The 23,950-nt window shown below is 42.5% G+C and overlaps 1 protein-coding gene across 1 annotated transcript in view; it reads left to right on the top strand.

Annotated features, from left to right (window-relative positions):
- Positions 1-3,076: 3,076 nt before the first annotated feature.
- Positions 3,077-23,950, top strand: part of GOLGA5 (golgin A5) — a 34,588-nt gene continuing 13,714 nt past the window's right edge. Inside the window, exons 1-7 of the mRNA XM_047080194.1 lie at positions 3,077-3,207; positions 5,320-5,893; positions 13,441-13,668; positions 15,418-15,637; positions 16,093-16,216; positions 19,193-19,396; positions 22,996-23,166. Coding sequence (XP_046936150.1) covers positions 5,350-5,893; positions 13,441-13,668; positions 15,418-15,637; positions 16,093-16,216; positions 19,193-19,396; positions 22,996-23,166 — 1,491 coding nt within the window. The 5' untranslated portion in view covers positions 3,077-3,207; positions 5,320-5,349. The remainder of the gene's footprint in view (positions 3,208-5,319; positions 5,894-13,440; positions 13,669-15,417; positions 15,638-16,092; positions 16,217-19,192; positions 19,397-22,995; positions 23,167-23,950) is intronic.

Raw genomic sequence — 23,950 nt, 5'->3', positions numbered from 1 at the left:
CATTGGATATTCTTTCCTGCTTTGTCAAAGATTAGCTGGCCATACGCTTGTGGGTCCATTTCTGGGTGTTCTTTTCTGTTCCATTGATCTGAGTGTCTGTTCTTGTGCCAGTACCATACTGTCTTGATGATTGCAACTTCGTAGTATAGCTTGAAGTCCGGGATCGTGATGCCTCCTGATTTGGTTTTCTTGTTTAAGATTTCTTTGGCTGTTTGGGGTCTTTTATGGTTCCATACAAATTTTAGGATTATTTGTTCTAGCTCTGTGAAGAATGCTGGTGTTATTTTGATAGGGATTGTAGATTTGATAGGGATTTGATGTAGATTGCTTTGGGAGGTATTGACATTTTAACAAGATTTGTTCTTCCTATCCAGGAGCATGGAATCTTTTTTCCATTTTTTTGTGTCTTCTTCAATTTCTTTCAAAAGCTTTCTGTAGTTTTCCATGTATAGATTTTTCACCTCTTTAGTTAGATTTATTCCTAGGTATTTTATGGGTTTTGGTGCAATTGTAAATGGGATCAATTCCTTGATTTCTCTTTCTGTTGCTTCATTGTTGGTGTATAGGAATGCAACCGATTTCTGTGCATCGATTTTATATCCTGCAACTTTGCTGAATTCAAGAATCAGTTCTAACAGTTTTTTGGTGGAATCTTTTGGGTTTTCCATATAGAATATCATATCATCTGCGAAGAGGAAAAGTTTGACCTCCTCCTGGCCAATTTGGATGCCTTTTATTTCTTTGTGTTGTCTGATTGCAGAGGCTAAGACTTCCAATACTATGTTGAATAACAGTGGCTAGAGTGGACATCCCTGTCTTGTTCCTGACCTTGGGGGGAAAGCTCTCAGTTTTTCCCCATTGAGGATGATATTAGTGTTGGGTCGTTCTGGACAATCTTTGTTATAAGGGAGACACTCTGGGTTGGCCACCCCCAATGCCCCTGACCTTGAACACTGAACAACACATTCTGCTGCACATTCTGCTTGATAGGAATATGGACAGAGGAAAAGATTTCTACATTTTCAAGATAGTGATTAACAGGGGCATTCAGGGTATGCTTGCACAAACAAGCTATCCAGCAGGTACCATACAGTGACCGTGGGAAAGTAACTAAATCTCTCTGAATCTCAGTGTCTTCATCTATAAGAGGGGGTTATGTATTAGTTAAGGCTCTCTGTCTTAATCTCTCTCTTAATCTCATTAGTTAAGGCTGTGTAAGATACAGTGCCAAATCTCAGTGCCACCTAAAAGCAAAGGATGGGGCACCTGGCTGGCTCAGTCGGTTAAGTCTCTGACTTCAGCTCAGGTCATGACCTTACGGTTCATGAGTTTGAGCCCTGCATCGGTCTGTGTGCTGACAGCTCAGAGCCTGGAGCCTGCTTCGGATTCTGTGTCTCCCACTCTCTCTCTCTGCCTCTCCCATGCTCATGCTGTGTGTGTGTGTCTCTCTCTCTCAAAAATAAACAAACATTTTAAAAATTTAAATAAATAAATAAAAGTGAAGGTTTATTTTTCACTCCTGTAATGTGTTAGATGTGGGCTGCTTCGCATCTTTTTCTTTCCAGGTCCCAGGGGGAGGGAGCAGCCCTAACTGGACTAGCCATTCTCATGAGAGAGGAAAAGGATCAAGAGAGCTGATAGAAATATAATGGGTCTTAACACTTTTGCACAGATGTGGCGAAAAGCCTTCTGTTCACATTTCATTGGCCAAAGCAAGTCACAGGATCAAGCTTGACCTCAGGGAGGCTAGAAAGGACACTCCTCCTACAGAAAACATTGCAACCATCTGGCAACAGGTAGTGATGTATAATCCTTACCAGGAAAAGCTACATAAAACCTGAGAACAAGACCACCTATCACAGGATAACAACAGCACCTTCCTTACAGTTGTTGTAAGAATTAAATGAGGTGAGCGTTGGTGGCATAGTGGTGAGCATAGCTGCCTTCCAAGAATTAAATGAGGTGAGGCACATCCGATGCATAACCGTATTCTGCACTTAATAAGGGCTCAGAAACTGTTAGATATTATTATTATTACTTCCAGCTGCTGCTGAAAGTGTTTCCATTCACTAGCCTGGGCTGAACCTGACTTGGGAAGAAGAGAAACAGGAATTGTAATCACTCCCAATATTCAATTGGAGAATATAAAACACTGAGTCTAAGGGCACAAGCTTTCGAGAACTGTGGACTCCTCATTAAGACAGATGATTTTAGACAAGCTACTCAACCTCTTTGAGCCTTAGTTTCCTCAACCTGAAAATGGGGATGTATGGGACTATTGTTGTAGGCTTGTCAACAATTAGAGCCAGATTAGCCCAATCCTGTGCACCGTAGCAGGAGCTGAGTATTTAATTATTGAGTGTGGATTTTAGACTATTTTCAAGTATTCTAGGAACTGTATGCATAACATAACTACAATATTGCTGTATAGAAAGACCCATTATGGGTCTTTTCCATCTTTTGGGTCTCGGCTTAAAGGTCACCTCTTCAGAGAGATCACACCATTTAAAGTGTTTCCTCCACCTCCAGTCACTTCTCCCTTTTTGTCTGTACAACTTTGATAGCGTTCTTAAAATCGTCTTGTTCAGTCATTGGTTTATTTAAAATCCGTCTCTGCCACTAGAAAGGAATCTCCAGGAACTCAGGGGTCTTGTTTTCTGTATTCCCATCTCCTGCCCTGGGTCCTCAGCATCCTTACCCTAAAAACTGGCAGGGGAAGAGGGAAAGGTGAAGGCTGGGGGTCTACCTAGGTCTCACGCCCCGCCCAACTCAGGCCTCAAATTCCTTCCAGGCGGGGTACCGCCTCAGTCACCCCGCGGTGCCGCCCAGGGTCCCGCCCCCTGGGGGGCGTGGCCTACAATGTTATGCCGGCCGCGTGCAGACCGTCGTCCTCCAAGGGAGGAGAGCTACGTCGCACGCACCAGGCGGAAGAAGGGCGTGGCCAAGAGCGAGGCCCCCGCAGCCGCCGGCGCCACCGCCTGAGTCGCCTCCAGGTGGCTCTTGCCGGTCCCGGGCCGCTCAGGCAGCTCGGAAGCCACTCTGTTTTGAGGTCCTCGCCGCCCTTCCACGTCTCCCGGAAGACTTGCGGGGCCGTGGCCGGGCCGGGACCAGGTTTCGTCTGCCTGGCCCTCTCGCCGCCGGCTGCCGAGGTGGGGGGCGGCCCTGGCGGGCGACGAGGCCGCAGTGCAGCCGCTCCAGAGTCCTCAGGTGAGGCGGCAGCGTGAGCCCAGTGGGCCGGACGGGTCCGCCTAGGGCGTTAACGGCCGTAGGTGCGGGGTTGGCGTCCCCTAAGCGGAGACTCTGGTCTCTGCGCTTTTGGGGGGCTGAAGGAGAGGGCAGGAGAGCCCCCTCGGGCCTCAGCCGGCATTGTTTAGTGCCCTGCCCTCTCCTCCCTCCCCGCCCCCCGCCCCCAGCCTGGTGTGACAGCTCCTCCCCCTCCAGAGGTTCAGCCTGGCGGGTGGGGAGCGAAGTGGGGGTCTGTACTCGCCTACCTGAGATCTGTTGACGACAAAGTCCCTGGGACCGACCGACTGACCCCCAGCCTCCCTTCCTCTGTGTTGACACCTGGCCTTCGAAGCAGACCCTGCCACTGCTGTCTGCGGACCCATCCCCAGCCCACGCACTGTCACCCTCTCTTCATCTCCGTCCCTGTGGGCCATTTCCTGGGGCAATGCCTGAGAAGTTAATTACTTGGGGGCACTGCACCTCTGAAGTCCGCTGGAGTTGTCAGTGGGGCAAGTGCCCAGGACCGCTGTTTGTATTTAATTGGATAATCAACATTAAGGCATAGGGTTTTGTTTTAAAGCCCCATTAACTTTAAAATAGGAGGCGAGATATAGGGGGTTAATAAGTATGCTTTGACTCCTTTAATTAGTAAGGATCATTTGCCGCCCAGTCGCCACCAATGTCTGCTTGAGAATAATACTTGACATCTGTAAAGAGTTTTATATGTTACAGAGCATTGCAGCTCCATTTTCATTTGAGGTCACATAAACTGTGAAATATACAGGTATATAATAGTCCCATTTTGTAAGGAACAGGTTTAGAGGGTGAGTTTCTTCTTGAGGTTATTCAGTTACTGAGAGGCTAGATGGGAAAGGCAGCGGTTAAAAAAAAAACTGGGTTTGTCTGACTTAGATTTGAGTTGCTAAGCTGCCATCGGAACTCTGGGATCTTTCTAAATCTTTTCCCCGTTTGTGAAAAAAGAATATTGCTACTTACTACGTAATGTGGTTGTGAAAATTATGTGTGATAAAGGTAATGATTGTATGGCATTTGACATACAGACTATATTCAGCAGTATTTACGGATGCCTGCTGTGTGCTGAGATCAGTGGTAAGCAAAACAGACCTGGCCTTCATCCAGCCACTTCCCTCCTCCTCTTTCCAATAGGAAGAGACAGAAAAAAAATCATATAAAACATGGAAGGTTGTGAGAGTAAAGCCTAGCATGCGAACAGAGAATGATAGAACCTAATCTAGATGGGGAGAAAGAGAACTGTGTTTTGGAGCTCATGACATTCAGGTGAAGTTTAAGAACAAGAAAGAGTTAATGACGAAAGAGCATGCCAGGCACCACAATGTGCACATTCAAGAAATGGTTGTTGACTTTTTTAGTACACTTCTGTATCTGTAAGGACTAATTACTTCATCATTCCGATTCATTCTGGCACACCAAAAAGTACTCAGATCTATTTATCAAATAAATGGCTGTGCAGTCATTTTTTTTTATTCTGAACTTAGCCAGTGTGCACATAATAGGTACTGAGAATGTAAATTATTGTAAGTGTACTTTAGACCGATTATATATGTGCACATCTAAATTATCCATAATACTGCTGCATTTAAACATGGAGATTTAGTATCAGTCAGAAGTTTCTTCAAGTTTTAGCACCTTAAAACAAACTTCAGGGAATTCTTTTTATTTGGTTGAGCTGGAATTTTACTATATTATTTGCTACTTACGTTTGCTACAGTAACATTTGCCTATTGTTGAAATAGGAATTATAGCAGTAGAGATAGCTGTAATTATTATGGTAATAGCAACTACTAAAATGAGTGTCTGCTGTGTGTCAGGCCTTTTGCAGAGTTTTTTTAATAAATTACTTCATCTTAAAGCCGTCCTATAATGTGAATACACTTATTTCCTCATTTTCCAGGTAAAGGTTCTCAGTTTCAGTGAAGTCGTTTGCACAAGGTTACATAGCTAGTAAGGGGCAGCGCTAGGCTTTCAGTCCAGGACTGTCTGACTCCGGAGCCTGGTCTTCACTGCTGTGCTCTGCTGTTATGCCACACTGACCACTTTATGTCCTTTTTACAGGTTCACCAATAGGATTATTCTGCTACCATCATGTCCTGGTTTGCTGATCTTGCTGGGAAGGCAGAAGATCTTTTAAATCGAGTTGATCAAGGGGCTGCAACAGCTCTCAGTAGAAAAGAGAACACCGGCAATATCACATATAACAAAAATGCTGACTATCCTGAACTTCAGCAAAATACAGATTTGACTTATCAGACTGGATCTAAAGCTGCTTATATTTCCTCAGCAGCTGATAACATTAGAAATCAGAAAGCCACTCTCTTAGCTGGCACAGCAAATGTGAAAGTAGGATCTAGGACATCAGTGGAGACCTCTCATTCTGTTGAAAACACGTCTGTTCCTAGGCCTTCATCCCAGTTTGTTCGAAGAAAAAAGTCAGAACCTGATGATGAGCTGCTGTTTGACTTTCTTAATAGTTCACAGAAGGAGCCTACCGGGAGGGTGGAAATCAAAAAAGAAAGGAGCAAGACACCTGTCCTTCAGAGTTCTCGGACAGCAAGTGTCGGTTCTGTGAACACCAGCGTGACCACCGTCAAAACCGTTGAGGAAAATCCTTCTAGGAGCCAAGGCGATGGTAGTTAATCAGCCCTCTGGTTTCTTTTAGAGTTAAGCAAATGGGACGTGTCATAACCTGAAATGTTCTGGTAGTGTTTCTCATCCTCTGTTACGTTACCTTTCCCCACTGGTGTAAAGGCAGCTTCTAAAATGTGGAATGAACGTGGTAGACGACACGGAAGCCATTAGTCAGCGTACAGTTATAATAGGGACCTTTGAATGCTGTCTGTTGGGTACCTTTACCCAGCCTAGCATCTAAGAAATTCTGCCCAGGATGATTCTCTAAGATATTTTAAACTACAAAAAAAAAAAAAAAAACAAAACAATTTTGAAATCTGAAAGAAAACATAATTTTGGACTTGGAAGTATCTCAATTCATTTCTTTTTGGGATGATAAAATAGGAGGCTGTACTTCACATTTATTCTGGATTGTGAGGGCTTTTTCTGTGTGTGTATGTGTGCATGTGTGTGTGTGTTTACCCCTTGCATCCCTCAGAAATAGAGCTGAGAGACTGAACTTCGATCCGAGTTGAAGGGTTGAAGGCATTGACCTGGTAGTGAAGTAACAGTTTAGAATTCTGGTTTTCATTGCTGTGAAATTACCTGTATGTATAGATCTTCTCACCTGCAAAAATGAGGTTAACGTGGTAATATGGCTAATTCAGGTACCTACTAACCATTTTAAAATAGCAAATATGGTAGGTTCTTGCAGAGATTCTTTATAAAGCTGATGATTATTGGAAGCTTGTTATTTTCTTAAATATTAAAGCTTCTCCCGTAGTCCTGGCTGTTGGTGAATAAAATCTGTCAAGATAAAGTGGTAAAGAGGCAAGTGTTTGGGGCTTTCAAGACAGGATCATGCAGTAACAGTTGACTATGTACACACACTCCTAAATTTCTTTCTAACAGGGTCAAGAGGGCGAGAGAGACACGTAAACATAATTTATGGGGCACCTGGGTGGCTCAGTCGGTTGAGGGTCTGTCTTCAGCTCAGGTCATGATCTTACAGTTCGTGAGTTTGAGCCCCTGCATCAGGCTCACTGCTCTCAGTGCAGGGCCCACTTGGATCCTCCGTCCCCTTCTCCCTCTGCCCCTCCCCCCCTTTCTCAACAACAACAACAACAACAAAACTATAGTATATTAGTATATAGTATAGTAAATACAGAAATTGAAATACGGTTAGAGTATTGTGGAGCCATTAAGGAGAAAGTAACTAAGGTATTCAGGTAAGGATTCACAGGGGCTCTGTGATTTGAGTTGAGTCTCAAAGAATGAGTAGAAGTTTCCAGGTGAAAAAGAAGGGTTGGAGACAGCAGAAGGGTTGGAGACAGCATTCAATGCAGAGATTCTCTACACGTTTGGTAGAGTAGTTGTGGGCACAGTGTGTAGGAGACAGCAAAAGAAAATGAAGGTAGCAAAGAAGGTTGGGAGCTGTTTGTGAAGGCCCTTGTTGGCCTCCGTTTACATGTTTAAACCCATTATTCGTATACATCATTCTCTCTTAAAGAGTGGTCCCTGGACAACATGCGTTAGAAGCACTTGTGTGATTAATAAAAGTGAATTATTGTGTGCCTCCCCAGACTTCTTGAATCAGATTTTCCGGGGCTGGAGGTAGGGCATGTGATATTTTTGTTGTTGTTCTCCAGGAGATTACTAGGGCCAGATAAATTGTAAGTGCCATAGCAATGGGATGCTAATAGAGGTCTTTCAAAGAAAGTTGATGATATTTTTCTACTTTTAAGGAAAACCACTTACATTTGATTGTAAAGGATGAGTCAAAGGAAACCTGTTGACAGGGAAATGAGTTAGAACCAGTTAATACGTGGGAGTTATAAAGATGAAGTTTTGTTTCTCTAGGGCAGGGTCTCAATCTTGGGACTATTGGGTGGAATAAATCTTTGTTGTAGGAGGCACCATCCCTGGCCTCTTAATCCATTTGATGCCAGTAGCATCCCCAATTGTGATAACCAAAAATGTCTCTCTCTTCCCCACCCCCCCTCTATGTCTGTCTGTCTATCTATCTATCTATCTATCTATCTATATCTATATAGCCAAATGTCCCTTGGGAGCAAAATCACCCTAGGTTGAGAAGCAGTGCCCTAGGATGCCTAGAAACGTCTATAAATGGAATTGCTGGGTTGTAGGGTGTGACAGGGTTCCAGGTACGGTAGTATACCAGAATTGTTTTCTCAAGAGGTGTACCAATTTATACTTGAACAACTATGGTTAATATTGCTTCTGCTCTGCATTTTCACCAACATTGGATATTTTCAGTGACTCTGTTTTGTTAATCAGGTGTGTTGTTATTTTTCTCCTTACTAATGAGGTTGAGCATCTTTTCAGATATTTAACTATGCAGGTTTCGTCTTCTGGGAAGTGCTATTCAAGTCTTTTGATCAATTTTTTCCAATGGATCATTTGTCTTTTTCCTTATTGATTCATAGATATTCTTTATATATTCCAGATGGTGATTCTTTCTACACCTCATTCTGTTTTACCTTGGTTTTCCCCCACTTCTCTCTGTGGTATTTCAGTAGAGTTCTTAATGTACATGAATTTAGCATTCTTTTCTTTGTGGTATGTTTTCTTCTGTCTTAGAAAATGTTTTCCTGTCCTAAGGCCATAAGGATATTTTCCTGTATTCTAAAGGTTTTATAGTTTTGCCTTTCATATTTTTATGTTTATTTAAAATTTGGGGGTTTTTTAGATAAACGGTGTAAGGTGGATGCCTATCTAGTTCCATTTTTTTCCCCATACTGTTCTCTCAGCATTAGTCATTGAAAATATTTCCTTTCCCTGTCAATCTGCAATATCACCCCTGGCATTTTGTGCCAATGCCATGCTGTCTTAATTCATGTAGTTTTATAGTGTTTTGATATCTCCTAGAGCAATTTCTCCCATCTGGTCTTTCAAGAATGTTTTGGCTATTCTTGGACTTTTTTGTACATCCATATTCATTTTAGAATTTGCCTTCCAAGTTTCACAAAAATTCTTTTGGCCTTTTTATTGGGAGTCTATTGCTTCCGTTTGGGTGAGAATCAGCATCTTTACAAAACTGAGGTTTCTCACCCATAATAACATGGTACAGTTTCAACTTAGTTTTTAAGTGTCTTTCTTTTTTTTTTTTTTTTAATTTTTTTTAACGTTTTTATTTTATTTTTGAGACAGAAAGAGACAGAGCATGAACAGGGGAGGGTCAGAGAGAGGGAGACACAGAATCTGAAACAGGCTCCAGGCTCCGAGCTGTCAGCACAGAGCCCGATGCGGGGCTCGAACTCACGGACCTCGAGATCATGACCTGAGCCGAAGTCGGCCGCCCAACCGACTGAGCCACTCAGGCGCCCCTTAAGTGTCTGTCTTTAAGATTTTATCATTTTCTTCATGAAAGTCTTGCATATTTTTTGTCAGATTTATTCCTGGTAGTTTATATTTTTTGAAACTTGTAGATGGCATCCTTTTTAAAGTTTTACTTCCTGTTCCTGATGTATTGGCTTTTGACACACAGCAGCCTACATAGCTCTTAATCTTTTATTTTTCTGTACATTCATTTAGATTTTCAACAACACAGTATCTGTGGATAGTGACAGTTTGGTTCCTTCTTAACCCTTTAATCTTTAAAAAGAATCTTTTTCTTGCCTCACTGCATTGGCTTGGGCTGAGAACCAGTATCTTGTTCTTTGTCTTAACCATGGTTTGACAGTTTAACAAAATATAGTGTCTGTGTTAGTTTTTTTATAGGTACTTTTTATCAGGTGAAGACTGTTTCTATGTGTATCTAGTTTGAGTTGTGTTTTCTTAAGTTTGTATTTTGAGAGCGAGAGCGAGCGGGGGAGGGGGAGAGAGGGAGAGAGTGAGAATCCCAAGCAGGCTCCGAGCTGTTAGCACAACATAGGGGTCAAACCCACAGCTGGTGAAACCGGTTAACCTACTGAATCACCCAGCCATCCCTCTAATTTGAGTTTTTATGTTGAATTTTTACAGTGTTTTTTCCTGTATGTATATCATATGATTTTTTAATATGTTCCTTAATATGGGATACAAATCAATTGACTTTTTTAAAACCTAAAACCAGACTTGACTTTCAGTTTGCTAATATTCCAGTTAGGATTTTGCATTTATTTCATAAGTGAGAGTGACCTGTAATACTGTTAGGTTTTAGTATTACAGTTATGTTAGCCTTATAAAATGAATTGGAAAGTGTTCCCTCTTTTTCTGTTGTCTTAATTATTTGATGTAAAACCGAGATTATTTTTTCCCTGAATTTTGCTGGAACTCACTGGTAAAACCATCAGGTCTGGAGTTTTAACTATTGATTCTATTGGTTTTCCATTTCCTCTGTTTTTGGTGAGTTACATTTTTTTCCCTAAGAGTTTGTCTATTTCATATGTACTTTGGGGGATTGTATTTATTTTACTTAATTTTAGGAAACTAGTAAAAGGGTCATAGCTGAAACCTTAACCCAGTTGGACACCAACCTAATCATTCATACTAACCCTGCAGAAACCAAAGCTTGATCACAGATACTACTAGAAGAATATCAGTATCTGGCACTGTGATAAATGCCTATTTTTTTAAACAGTGTTAATGAAGTATAACTGACGTATAATAAACTACACACACTTAAGTATACAATTTGATAGGTTTCAACATCATATACATTTAAAAATTTATTGGCATAATGTTTGTGATATGTCGCTCAAAAGACCATTTTAATTCTCTCTAGCAGATTTCTATTTTGTTAATTTCTGGTCTTTATTGTTAATTTTTGCTTTGGGGTTTATTCTGTTTTAAAATTGTGTGTGTGTGTGTTTATTTTTGAGAGAGAGAGACCGAGTGTAAGTAGGGGAGGAGCAAAGAGAGAGGGAGACAGAATCTGAAGCAGGCTCCAGGCTCTGAGCTGTCAGCACAGAACCCAATGGCACGGCTCAAACCCATGAACCGTGAGATCATGACCTGAGCTGAAGTCAGACGCTTAACCAACTGAGCCACCCAGGCGCCCCAGGGTTTATTCTGTTTTTATAGCCTTTAACTCATTTTCTTCCTTTCATTTTTGATGTATATATTAAATACAAAAAATGTCTTTTTATTTATTTTTTTTAAATGTGTATTTATTTATTTATTTTGAGAGAGAGCAAGCAGGGAAGGGGCAGAGAAATGGGGAGAGAGAAAATCCCAAGCAGGCTCTGTGCTGTCCGCTCAGAGCCTAGTGAAGGGCTTAATCCTACAACCCTGGGTTCATGACCTGAGCCGAAATCAAGAATCGGATGCTCAACCAACTGAACCACCCAGGTGCCCCTATAAATGTCTTTTTAAATACTACTTTATGTATATCCCACAATTTTGGATATATACTTTATTTCTTTAAAAAAATTTTGATTTTGGGGCGCCTGGGTGGCTCAGTCAGTTAAGCGACCGACTTCGGCTCAGGTCATGATCTCACAGTTCGTGAGTTCGAGCCCTGCGTCGGGCTCTGAGCTGTCGGCACAGCTGACACATTCTGTGTCTCCCTCTCTCTCTGCCCCTTCCCTGCTCATGCTCTGTCTCTCTCTGTCTCAAAAATAAATAAACATTAAAAAAAAAATTTTTTTTTTAATTTTGATTTTGGAAATTTCAGATATATCAAAGAAGATTTTGATGACTCCCTCCAATAATACCTATTATCTGGCTACATTATCTAAACAGTTTACAGCCGTTCTTATTTCTTTTATACCCTCCCGTTTTCCATCCCTTCCTCTACCCGCCACAGAATTATTTTGAAACAAATCACAGATCTCCTATCATTTCTTCTAGAAATATTTCATTTGATGACCCTAGAGAAATGCAAGCTTTAAAAACAAACATCCACACCATAATCACCCTAAAATTTTAATAATTCCTCAGTATCACCTAATACCTAATCATTGTTCAGATTTCAATTTCTCATAATTTTTTTCTGTATATTGAAGTGCACAAATCTTAGCTATACAGATAAATGGCTATGCCTGTGTAACCCACACTTTTATTATGATAAAGAGCATTTCCTTTGTCCCTTTGCCTCTTGTCTCTTTCCAGTTCATCTTTCTACCCCATTTCCCCAACTACCACTGTTCTGATTTTTTTCACCTTAGTTGTTCTCCTAAAACTTCCATATAAATGGAATCATATAGTATGTCCACTCTCTTATCTTTTTCCTCACCACATTAGTAAGATCCATGGATATATCAGTAATTTGTTCTGAGTATACCACACTTTAGTCTCTTTTATGGACAATGGATTGTTTCCAGTTTTGGGTTATTGTAAATAAAGCTGCTATGAACATTTTTGTTCTTGTCTGTTTGCGGGAAAATGTTTTCATGTCTCTAGGAAGTGGAAAGCTAGGAAGGGAATTACTAGGCGAAATGGTAGCTGCATATTTAATTTCATAAGAAACTGAAACCTTTTCCCACAGTGGTTATACCATTTTGTGCTCCCACCAGTAAAATCTAGGAGAGCTCTGGCTGCTCCGTGTCTTTGTCAGCATTTGGCATCGTCCTCTTAATTGCAGCCATTTTAGTGGGTGTGCATTGGTTCTCGTGGTTTCAATCTGCATTTTTCCTTGATCACTGATGATGTTGAGAACTTTTTTATACGATTATTGGTCAGTAGTTTCTCTTCCTTTCTGAAGTGTCAGCTCTTTTGCCTGTACTGTTACTATTTTAGTCCATTTTATCATTTAGCTATATAACTGTACCTAGTTTTTTTAGAGCAAGTTAAAAATGCATCTGCATCACATTTTGTAACAAAAGCAGGATGAATCTGAATTTATGAATCTCTAGCTCCTTGAGTAAGACCTTTTAGACTCAAGTTTGGTATGTAACAGATTGCTCCGACATATTAATACTCTCCTTGCCTTGAAACCCACAGCTGCTCTTTCGTGCCTTTCCAGTATTTTCTTTTTTTTTTTTTTTTTTTTTTAACGTTTATTTATTTTTGGGACAGAGAGAGACAGAGCATGAACGGGGAAGGGGCAGAGAGAGAGGGAGACACAGAATCGGAAACAGGCTCCAGGCTCCGAGCCATCAGCCCAGAGCCTGACGCGGGGCTCGAACTCACGGACCGTGAGATCGTGACCTGAGCTGAAGTCGGATGCTTAACCGACTGAGCCACCCAGGCGCCCCACGTGCCTTTCCAGTATTTTCACTGTTGGGACTTGTCTCTTTTTTTAAGAAAATACTTTAAAGCCCAAAGGGAGACTGAAACCCTTTTTACCTAAACCCAGCCACTTAAATTCTCTCTGGTTTTCTCCTTCCCAGAACTGTATTCTTGTGTCTGTTCTGCATCACCATTCATTCAGTATATCCAGACTTTGAGATCCTTAGAGGTCTGTAGCCTCCAAGTAGGAGCATGAAATTACATCAGAAGGAAGTCTATTGAAAATTTAACCTGTATTTTATTTAAATTTAAGCCGTCATTTTAGCTGTAGCAGTCAACTTGAGCCAAAAGGCATTCTACCAAAGTAAGCTACTAATGTGTATGCAGTGCCTGTTCTGGTGTAACAAAAGTGTGTATTTTTTTTTTTTTTTTTTTTTTTTTTTTTTTTTTTTACAGAAACCTCTAATAATTCAGATTCTGGCCATGAAGTTCAAGAGGATTCTTCAAAGGAAAATGTATCATCAAGTGCTGCCTGCACTGACCACAACCCAGCACCTACTCCTGACGGCAAATCACATGAACTGTCTAATCTTCGGTTGGAGAACCAACTGTTGAGGAATGAGGTTCAGTCTTTAAATCAAGAAATGGCCTCATTACTTCAAAGATCCAAGGAAACTCAAGAAGGTAGAGCCTTATTTCAATTGTGCAGGGTTAGGAATTTAACATTTCAAAAATAAACGAAGATTTGATTACATCAAAACTTAGAAATATTTCAGATGAGACTTATAAAATAGCATTTTCATAGAAACAGGGCCCAGATTTAGAAGTGAGACCAGTTATCCTCACACTGACCTGAACCAGAACATTGGCTTGTTTGGTCATTCTTTAGGAATCATGAAATTTAGGGACTGAGAACAGAACATCAGTAATCATCTGATTCATTTGATCGATTTATTCTGAGCATTCAGGGGGAGCTGCTCATGAACCAAAGGTGTGATTAAACAAAGTAGTGGGCACCAGTGGGCGAGGTCACGGTATTGCACTGCTCCTGGGGCTGTAAAGCAAACATGGAATTCAGTTTGAAAAGTACTGTCTCGAAATGTGCAGTGAAGTGGCCCTAGAGTAGAAAACCCTTGGATTCCTCAGAAATAGGTAATTTAAAAGTAAAAAAATCCCACAAGTGAGGTAGTGGTGGGGAGTATGTTAATGTTAATGTAAGTGTGGCCAAGGGAAAATAAGTCTCTGCCCTGGATCCTGGCAGTGATTAGAAAGGAGTGTAGGGACAGTGGGAAAGTTTGGCCAAGACGTGGATGGAGGCCCAGAAGAGTACAAGAGGAAGGAAGTTTAAGACTTGTTGGGCTGACTTTAGAAAAAACTTCACTTTACCAGACTAACGTGGACATGGACCTTTCCTGAGACCATGTAGAGTTTGCTTTGATGTTAATTTTGTTTTGCCGGCAGACTGTTGTTACAGATCATATGTAAGGATGTGGAAATCTTTACTGCACTGTTCTTTCTAGATTTAAACAATAGGGGGCACCTGGGTGGCTCAGTCGGTTAGGCGTCCGACTTCAGCTTGGGTCCTGATCTCATGGTCTGTGAGTTCAAGCCCCGTGTTGGGCACTGTGCTGACAGCTCAGAGCCTGGAACCTGCTTTGGAGTCTGTGTCTCCATCTCTCTGCATCTCCCCCACTCACACTCTGTCTCTCTCTTTCTCTCTCTCTCAAAAATAAATAAGGATGAAAAAAAATTTTTTTTAAAACATCTTTTTGGGGTGCCCAGGTGGCTCAGTTGGTTGAGCGTCCGACTTTGGCTCAGGTCATGATCTCATGGTTTGTGGGTTCGAGCCCTGCATCGGGCTCTCTCTAGTCGGCACAGAACTCACTTTGGATCCTCTGTCTCCCTCTCTCTGCCCCTCCCCCACTTGCACTCTCTCAAAAAATAAAACATTAAAAAAAAATAGCATCTTTTTGCTATGATGATTGAGAGAAACAGATTCTTTCCTGTGTTTATCTTCAGGTTTTGATTTTGTTTGTTTGGTCTTACTGGAGTGTATGCCCTTGGCTTGGATTTGCATTCGTCCTGTCTCTACGAATTTGCATTCTCAGAACTCTACGAATCCACCGACCATTTTAGTGTTGTGAATTCTGCTCTATACTGGTTTTGGCTCCCAAATACTTTATGCTATGTCTCAAAAAAATTTTTTTTTGTAGAAGAGCAGCTATTATCATGCCCCGTTCCAGCCTGTTAACTGTAATGTAGATGTGAGTGTTGGCCTTGAGAAGTGGGTATCCCATTTGGAGCAAATAATCTGAAGATACGTCTAAGCCCCCAATTTTGGCAGTCAGTCCTAAAGGCGCAGAGGAGAATCTGTGTGTGCTGTGAGAAAGGCGTGTCTGCTTGAATAGAGACATTTCTCTCTGTCTTTTTTAGAATTAAACAAAGCAAGAGCAAGAGTTGAAAAGTGGAATGTTGACCACTCAAAGAGTGATCGAATAACTCGAGAACTTCGAGCCCAGGTCGACGATCTGACTGAAGCAGTGGCCGCAAAGGACTCGCAGCTGGGTGTGCTGAAAGTGAGGCTGCAGGAAGCCGACCAGCTACTGAGCTCCCGCACAGAAGCCCTGGAAGCCTTACAGAGCGAAAAATCGAGGTAGCTCACTCTAGAAGTCATGAACAAGGGGGCTGGGACGTTTCTTTCCAATACAAGTAATTATAAACACTGTAGTATATCCCACTTTGTGGAAACTTAGCTTTTGAAATTTACAGAGGGGAAATTTATGTTTTTTTTAATGTGAAATGTGTGTGATTAAAAGTCGACTTACTAGTTGAATCTTGAGATGCATTGTTAGCAGAGTCTGCATTTAAAAATATTTGAAGAACGTCGGGTCATTAATCTTTTGACATATGATGATATGTGCTGTGTGCTTATATTTGGATGCCTAAAAATATAGGTCACGTTCCATTAAAAGGCAGAAAGATTTCTTTAAGAATATTTTAGTCAAGCCATCTTTTTTGTGCTTATAAGCCAATGCTCTAAAAATTATTCTACCTGACCACTTGTACACTGTGGAAACGAGCCTCTTCGAGTGATGTCTTGTCTTTTAGAATAATGCAGGATCACAGCGAAGGTAGTAGCCTGCAGAACCAAGCTCTGCAAACCCTTCAGGAGAGACTGCATGAAGCGGACGCCGCCCGGAAGAGAGAGCAGGAGAGCTGTAAACAGATGCAGGTTCGAGAGGAGGCATGGCTTTCCTAACACATTTTCTGCCAAATAAAATTCTGCAGTGCGTTTCAGAAAATTCTCTTTCTGTGACAAAATCCAAGTATTTGGAAATTTGGCTTGATCCTCGCTAAATTTAATCCTACGTATTGAAATACATTTAAAATGAAGTTCAGGGGCGCCTGGGTGGCGCAGTCGGTTAAGCGTCCGACTTCAGCCAGGTCACGATCTCGCGGTCCATGAGTTCGAGCCCCGCGTCGGGCTCTGGGCTGATGGCTCGGAGCCTGGAGCCTGTTTCCGATTCTGTGTCTCCCTCTCTCTCTGCCCCTCCCCTGTTCATGCTCTGTCTCTCTCTGTCCCAAAAATAAATAAACGTTGAAAAAAAAAAATTAAAAAAAAAATAAATGAAGTTCAGTATCCTTTATGATTGACAAGGCATCGGCAGGGGGACGTGGGGGCTCTTCTTCTGAGAGGGTATTTGAAGGGACGACGCACAGGTCGGACAAGGGTCCCAGAGGGGAGGGGTGTTACACTCTCTTGAGAGAAAGCTCTGTCAGATAATAAAAGGGGAGCAGCCCCTCAGCACCCCTTAAAAAAAGAAATACAATTAAAATAGTTAATGTTCATTAGAGACAGACATTTTTTCACTTAATTTTGTTGTGCAAGCAGCATTACCATTATCTGATTAAAAGCTGATTTGGGGCTTCTTTCTTACAACTAGATGGTGCTGAGAAGCTTTTGAATAAAATACTTAGAAAAAAGTTGCTGATGTGGGGCATCTTGTTTATGTTTTTATTTAAGCTTTTTCTGATTCCATTTTATCTGATTTCATTTATTTCTAGAGAAATGTACCTAATATATACTTTTACTCTTTAAAAAAACCTTTTCTTAAAATTTTTTTTTAATTTAATGTTTATTTATTTTGAAAGAGAGAGAGTGCAAGCAGGGGAGGGGCAGAGAGAGAGGGAGATGCTGAATCTGAAGCAAGCTCCAGGCTCTGAGCTGTCAGCACAGAGCCTGACATGGGGCTCGAACTCATGAGCCGCCACATCATGACCTGAGCTGCAGTTGGGACGCTTAACCGACCGAGCCACCTAGGCGCCCCTAAAAAATTTTTTTTAAGTAGGCTTCATGCCCAGTGCGGAGCCCAACGCAGGGCTGCGTTCAAGACCTGAGCTGAGATCAAGAGTCAGATGCTTAGGGGCGCTTAGGTGGCTCAGTTGATTAAGTGTCCAACTTTAGCTCAGGTCATGATCTCAAGGTTTGTGGGTTCCAGCCCCACGTCAGGCTCTGTGCTGACAGCTCAGAGCCTGGAGCCTGCTTCGGATTCTGGCTCCGGATCTGGCTTCGGATTCTCCCCCTCTTACTCAACCCCTTCCCCATGCTCTGTCTCAAAAATAAATAAACATTAAAAAAAAGAATAGTATGACTTCAATTTGAAGTCATTAAAAAATAAAGTCATATGCTTAACCGACTACCACCCAGGTGCCCCAAATTTTACTCTTAAATTAATTTTTGCATCTAGTTCTGTGGTTCTCAACCCCGTCTATACATTAGGATCGTGTAGCTTTTACTACTTTCTGATGCCAGGTCTCCACTTCCAGGGAGCCTGATCACATTGTGTGAGGTAGGCATAAGCAGTGGTATTTGAGTTTTTATAAGACTCACAGGTGTGTCCATTGGGCAGTGAGGTTGAGAACCACTGGGCCAGGCTGTCTTTTCAACAGGTGAAAATAGTTCAATCCTGAAAGTAACTATCAGCTAGTGTGGGCTTTTTGAAAATCTTATGAGTGTATTTTATTTAATACAGTATATCCAAAGTACTATCATTTCAACATATAGTTAACAATAAATATCATTAATGAGATATTTTACATTCTTTTTTGTATACTTAATTTTCAAAATGTGGTATATTTTATACTTAATTCAGTCATTCAGTGGCTTTAAAAGTTTCTTAAGCTAAAAAATTACATTGAGCAGTTGATTAGAAAAATGTGAAATAAAAGGAAAACATTAGCCATAATGCTAGAAAAGATGTAGCTATTTACTTACGTCTTTCATTTGCTTTCTGATAGACTTTTCTGTTTTCTGTAGGCCTTTTATTCATTGATCAGCTTAGTATCAGGCTGACCAGATTCACCTGTATCCAAGTGACCAGCTTTACCTTGGAAGTTTCTTAAAAAACAAATTTCTTGGGGTGCCTGGGTGGCTCAGTCAGTTAAGCGCCCGACTTCAGCTCAGGTCATGATCTCGTGGTCCGTGAGTTCGAGCCCCACGTCGGGCTCTGGGCTGATGGCTCAGAGCCTGGAGCCTGCTTCCGATTCTGTGTCTCCCTCTCTCTCTCTGCCTTTGCCCCTCCCCCATTCATGCTCTGTCTCTCTCTGTCTCAAAAAAAAAAAAAAAAACAAAAAAAAAAAAAACCAGATTTCCAAGGGGCGCCTGGGCAGCTCAGTCGGTTGGGTGTCCGACTTCAGCTCAGGTCATGATCTCACAGTCTGTGAGTTTGAGCCCTGCACCAGGCTCTGGGCTGACAGCCCGGAGCCTGGAGCCTGCTTCAGATTCTGTCTCCCTCTCTCTCTCTCTGCCCCTCCCCTGCTCATGCTCTGTCTCTCTCTGTCTCAAAAATAAATAAAAACATTAAAAAAAAATTAAAAAAAAACCAAAAAACAGATTTCCAAGCCTAGTCTTAGAAGTTCCAATTCAGTAAGCCTGGGGAAGGCCTTCGGTGGCTGCATTTTTTTTAAAACTCCCTAATTGATTCTGATGCATTGCCATTTTTGGGAGCCAGCAACCTTAAATTCTCTATTCTTTAGTTCTTAACAAATGAGGTGGTATGTTTTGTTTTGTTTTGTTTTGTTTTGTTTTTAAACCTCCCTGTTAAGTTGTTGGACTGAGCTAAAAAAAATCCCGTAAGATATCTGATTAGGTGGTTGTAAAATATATCTCAAAGGAAATGATGTAAGCAGATATAAAAATTTGTCACAGAACGAGTTTGCTGCACGCCTTAATGACATGGAAGCGGAACGGCAGAATTTGGCAGAAGCGATTACTCTGGCCGAACGAAAATACTCGGACGAGAAGAAGAGAGTTGACGAGCTGCAGCAACAAGTCAAAGTGTTTAAGTCCAACTTGGAGTCCTCTAAGCAGGAACTCATCGACTACAAGCAAAAAGCTACTAGAATACTCCAAGTAAGCTTGAGATGTACACTGTGGATGTTGGGATTCGCCAGTTGGGAGACACTTTTTGACTCCACGTTGATCTGTGAGAGGATTTGTTCGTGTTTGGCTGGGTTGGCTCACGTCAGAGCCAACTCAGAGGTTTTGTAAAAGGCTAAAATGTCGCTTGTTCCAACCACCTTTCTTTCTTTTTGCTTAAAATTCATTCTGCCACTGCCCAGGCCAGGCCCGCCACCTGTCATCTTAACCATGGCTATATCGATGATCGTTGTTAAGCAGTCACTTCCTTCTTCCTTGCTGATCCTTCGTCAGGTTTTTCAGGCAGCTTCCCCCGCCTGGTATCTCAGCCGACCTTCCCTTCCACTCCGCTGAAAAACACTGTGTCAGTCTCCAGCTAATGTAGTCTTCAGCTTCTCCTTCCTTTGCCTCCTATCGGAGGGAAACGTCTGCTTTCGTCAGAAGGCATTTTCAGCCTGTGCGTTGGTTCCCGCTCCACCTCATTTAAGCTCCTCCTCCTGAGTCTGTCCTCTCCCTGTTTTTCCCCTCTCTGCTGCCTTCTTCTGGCTCAGCATACTCAAGAGCACATGGTCGCTTAGCAGAAGAACAGACAAGGTCTTCGAACTCCTGCCTAAGAAAAAAACCATACTTTTGGCTTTTTTGACCACTTCGATCCATTTCCTTGTCCTTTCTCTCAATGTCAGACTTACCAGAATTTTTGTAAATATGCTGTCTCTATTTTAGACCTGGTAACTTTAACTCCTTCGTGTAATTTCTGTCCCTGCTACATTTCTGAAATTGTCTTCCCAGAGGCCTTTAATGACCTGAATATGTACTTTCTTCCTTTCTTAGTTTCCACCCACTTTGATTTTGGTGGAGTATTGGACACTGTTAGCCCCCCTCCCTTCTTGAAACTCCTGCCTTCTGGTGCCACTCGCACTGCCTTCTCTCTCTCTATCCTCTCTCACTGCTCTTTCTGTCTCTGTTGGGCCCTCTTCCCAGTCTCCAAAGAGGAGAGTCCTCCCAAATTCCATCCTAAGCCCTCTCTAACTCCTTTCTTCGCGTTATCATGTATATATCCCCTCTGCCTGTGTCTGCCACCTTGATGTGACTTCAGCTTGTCTCCAAGCCTAACTTCCTTGAACCACAATGACATTTTGACTCCACCTTTTTCTTTTAGCTCCTGCCTCCTGTTGGGTATGAGCACCTTTTTGATTCCTCTTTCATGAGACAGCATGTCTGTCTCCTCCAAACCATTCCAATTATTTTTGCTGTGTCACTCTAATTCATTTAAAAGGGTCCTTATTGAGTACTTAACTATTCACGAGGCATTATGGTAGGTGCTGAGGGTATGTCTTCTTTCTGAAAAGAGCAGTTAAGTTAGTAAAAAAAAAAAAAAAAAAAAAAAAAACCTGAGGTAACTGGCGGGATGAAGTTATCGATGCATTAAGCCCTTAAAATCTGCCGGGGGGAGTCGGGCAACTGGAGATGCCGTATAAAGAGGAATTGGAGGAGGAGTAGGAAGACTTGGGAGGAGATTTCTGATAGGACAGCCTGTGCCCTTGCAAAGGGGGCCTGAGGGAGCATGGCATGGCATATGTGGTGGACGGCAGCTAGTTGCCTTGACCGTGACGGTTAGGGATGAAGAGGCGAGAAAGAGAAGGAGCGGAAGGACTGGCCATGATGAGGATGCGAGGGGAGAGTTGGCACGGGACCCGGCTCTTAGGAGGTGCTCAGTGAATTGCCACGGATGTTGAGGGGTGAGGACGGGATGGCGAGATGGAGACGGTAAAGAGGAGGGTATCAGAATGGATGGTGAGGAATAGTGAGGACTGGTCTAATTTGTGGTAGTGAGGGTGGCAGACGGGACAGACTTGGAGGAGGTGGGGTGTGCGAGATGGAGAGATTAACTGGAGGAGGGGGGGAATGGAAGTGCAAGGAAGGAGGACTCCGGTTTTCTGGTTTAGATACTCCCCTGCCGTGTGGCAGAGAAACAGGGAAGCCGGTAGGCTAGCACTGGAGGGTAGGACAGGCGATGACGAGTTTGCAAAACTGATGTGACATTGGGGTGAACGTTTTTGGAAGGCGATCAGAAATACAGGCCTGGAGCTCAGCACAGAGGTCTGGGCCTTAGCCCAGAGAGAGAGGGAAAATTATGTTTATTATAGAAAATTGAAAAAAATACAGAGAAGTTTGAAGAAGTCGCCCAGAGTTCTACCACATAAAAAGGAAAGACTATTTTTGATGGAGGAGAGTGCCTTTCAAATATTTCTATCGAAGGTGAAAGAGCCGATGGTCATTACTGCTGGCCTAGAACAATAGCACTTTTTAAACTAGTCTTCCCATGGGGCGCCTGGGTGGCTCAGTCGGTTAAGTGTCCGACTTCAGCTTAGGTCACGATCTCGCGGTCCGTGAGTTTGAGCCCCACGTCGGGCTCTGGGCTGACGGCTCGGAGCCTGGAGGCTGCTTCCGATTCTGTGTCTCCCTCTCTCTCTGCCCCTCCCCCATTCATGCTTTGTCTCTCTCTGTCTCAAGAATAAATAAACGTTAAAAAAAATTTTTTTTAAACTAGTCTTCCCACATTAAATTGCTTTTTCCAACTCCTCTTTTCTACCAGGGGTTGGTAAACCTTTTCTGTAAAGGGCCAGATAGTACATATTGCAGGCTTCGCAGGCTCTCTGTGGTCACCATCACATACTCTTTATTTTTTTATGATCCTATAACCATGTAGAAACCCTCCTTAGCTTATGGGCTGTCCACCGATAGGCCACAGGCCAGATCTGGCCCGTCAGCCATAGACTGTGAATGCCTACTTTATACCCCTGCCAGATTAACCCTCCTAAAATACAGCTCTGGTCATCTCACTTCTCGGTCTACTTTTTGATCATTTGTTTTGGCCTGCCAAATAAGTCAAACATTTTAGCCTGGCATCTGAAGCCCCCACAGATTGGGCCTAACATAGTACCTCAGCACATCTCTCAATACCCTGATGCTGTTTCTTGTATACCCTTGTTCACCCTGATGCTGTTGCATTTTTATGCTTTGCCCTGTCTTCTCTATACCTGTCCAAGTCCTAGCCATTTTTCAGGATCAGCATAACTGCTGCTTTCCGGTAAAGCCTTCTCTTCCCCAGAAGTGGTTTTTCCTTCTTGGAACTCTGCAGGTAGTCTTGGCAGATGCCTCTCTCAACTTGCTTATTGCCTTTTACTGGATACTTGTAACTTCCCTTCTGGTTTATAAGGCTGAGGGTACCATCCCAATGGGGGACATCTTCATGACACAGACACTTAGTACAGTGCCAAACCCTCTGTAAGCATTCCGTAAATATTTGTTGAGTAGCATGTGATGGAGGAAAAAAGCATGAGGGAGGAGAAGAACATATGAGAAGAATCTTGTTAATAACAAGTTCTCAACAATAACATGGGCCTGGGGACCAAAACCCAAGGACGGTCTGCGGCAAGGCTCTAGTGCATTTTCATCCCAATGTGGACTTTCTTTGGCGGAGAATGTAATTGGGCTGTTTGCACAGTGGCTTAGGTAGTGCAAGATTGATGGTGTTCGGTATACAAGCTAATCTCAGTTTTGCTAAAAGAGGTTCCTTTTTTTTGTAATAGTCTAAAGAAAAATTGATTAACAGCTTGAAGGAAGGCTCTGGCTTTGAAGGCCTCGATAGCAGTACTGCCCACAGCGTGGAGCTGGAAGAACTTCGCCATGAAAAGGAGCTGCAAAAGGAGGAGATACAGAAGCTGATGGGCCACATCCATCAGCTGAGGTCTGAACTACAGGTAAGATTCACTGCGGGTCGGCTGCACAGACAACCACTCACCCCCAGCTGTCGGCAGGTGAGAAGAGGGGGCGTCTGTGGTTTGAGGGAAGACAGAGGGAGACAGAGAGTGGAACTTGTGTGGGACCAGCAGTGACCATTTGAAGTGAATCTAAAGCGATAGGTTTCTTGTCCACTATGAAGTTCTGGGAATAACAAACATAGGTAACTAGATTCGTTCGTTAAATAGATTCTTACCCTGCGTCCCCCATGTGCTGGGCATCCTGTAGGCTCAGAGTAACAGCAAGGAACCACACAGAACCTTCGTATTTATGGAATTTACAATCTAGTGGTTAAAACACACATGAGATTTGGGCTTGTCTATAAAACTAGGATGTTTTCTGATACTGGAATGGACACAGGACGGTCTCTTCATTAGAGTTACAGGCATAATCTTAATAATTTATGGCTTACGTGAATTGCTGTTTTTAATCCACAAGTAAATGGGGCCTTTCATTTAGATTCAACATGGAGTCTTTGATGTAAATATCCTAGGCGGAGTCTCTGAGAACGAGAGAACATAAAGTGCTGGCTAACAAGCCTTCTTTAAAAGAAAAAAGAAAAAAACAAAAACATTTTGCAAAGAATATTCATCCGTGCGCGAACTCAGCAAGTGATTGGTTTGTGAGATGACCTACAAAGGAAGGTGTGGAAGTCGTGAGGGTAGGGTTTCTTGTCTGGCGTGTGGCTTGGATATCAGACTTAGCAGATGTGTTACCCGTGCCAAACACTTGGTCTCACTGAGC

Source organism: Lynx rufus, unplaced genomic scaffold (genome assembly GCF_022079265.1).
Source record: "Lynx rufus isolate CCGP_SWC_20201006 ecotype Redwood Valley unplaced genomic scaffold, mLynRuf1.p SCAF_17, whole genome shotgun sequence".
NCBI lineage: Eukaryota > Metazoa > Chordata > Mammalia > Carnivora > Felidae > Lynx > Lynx rufus.
This window is presented reverse-complemented; position numbering and strand designations above follow the sequence as displayed.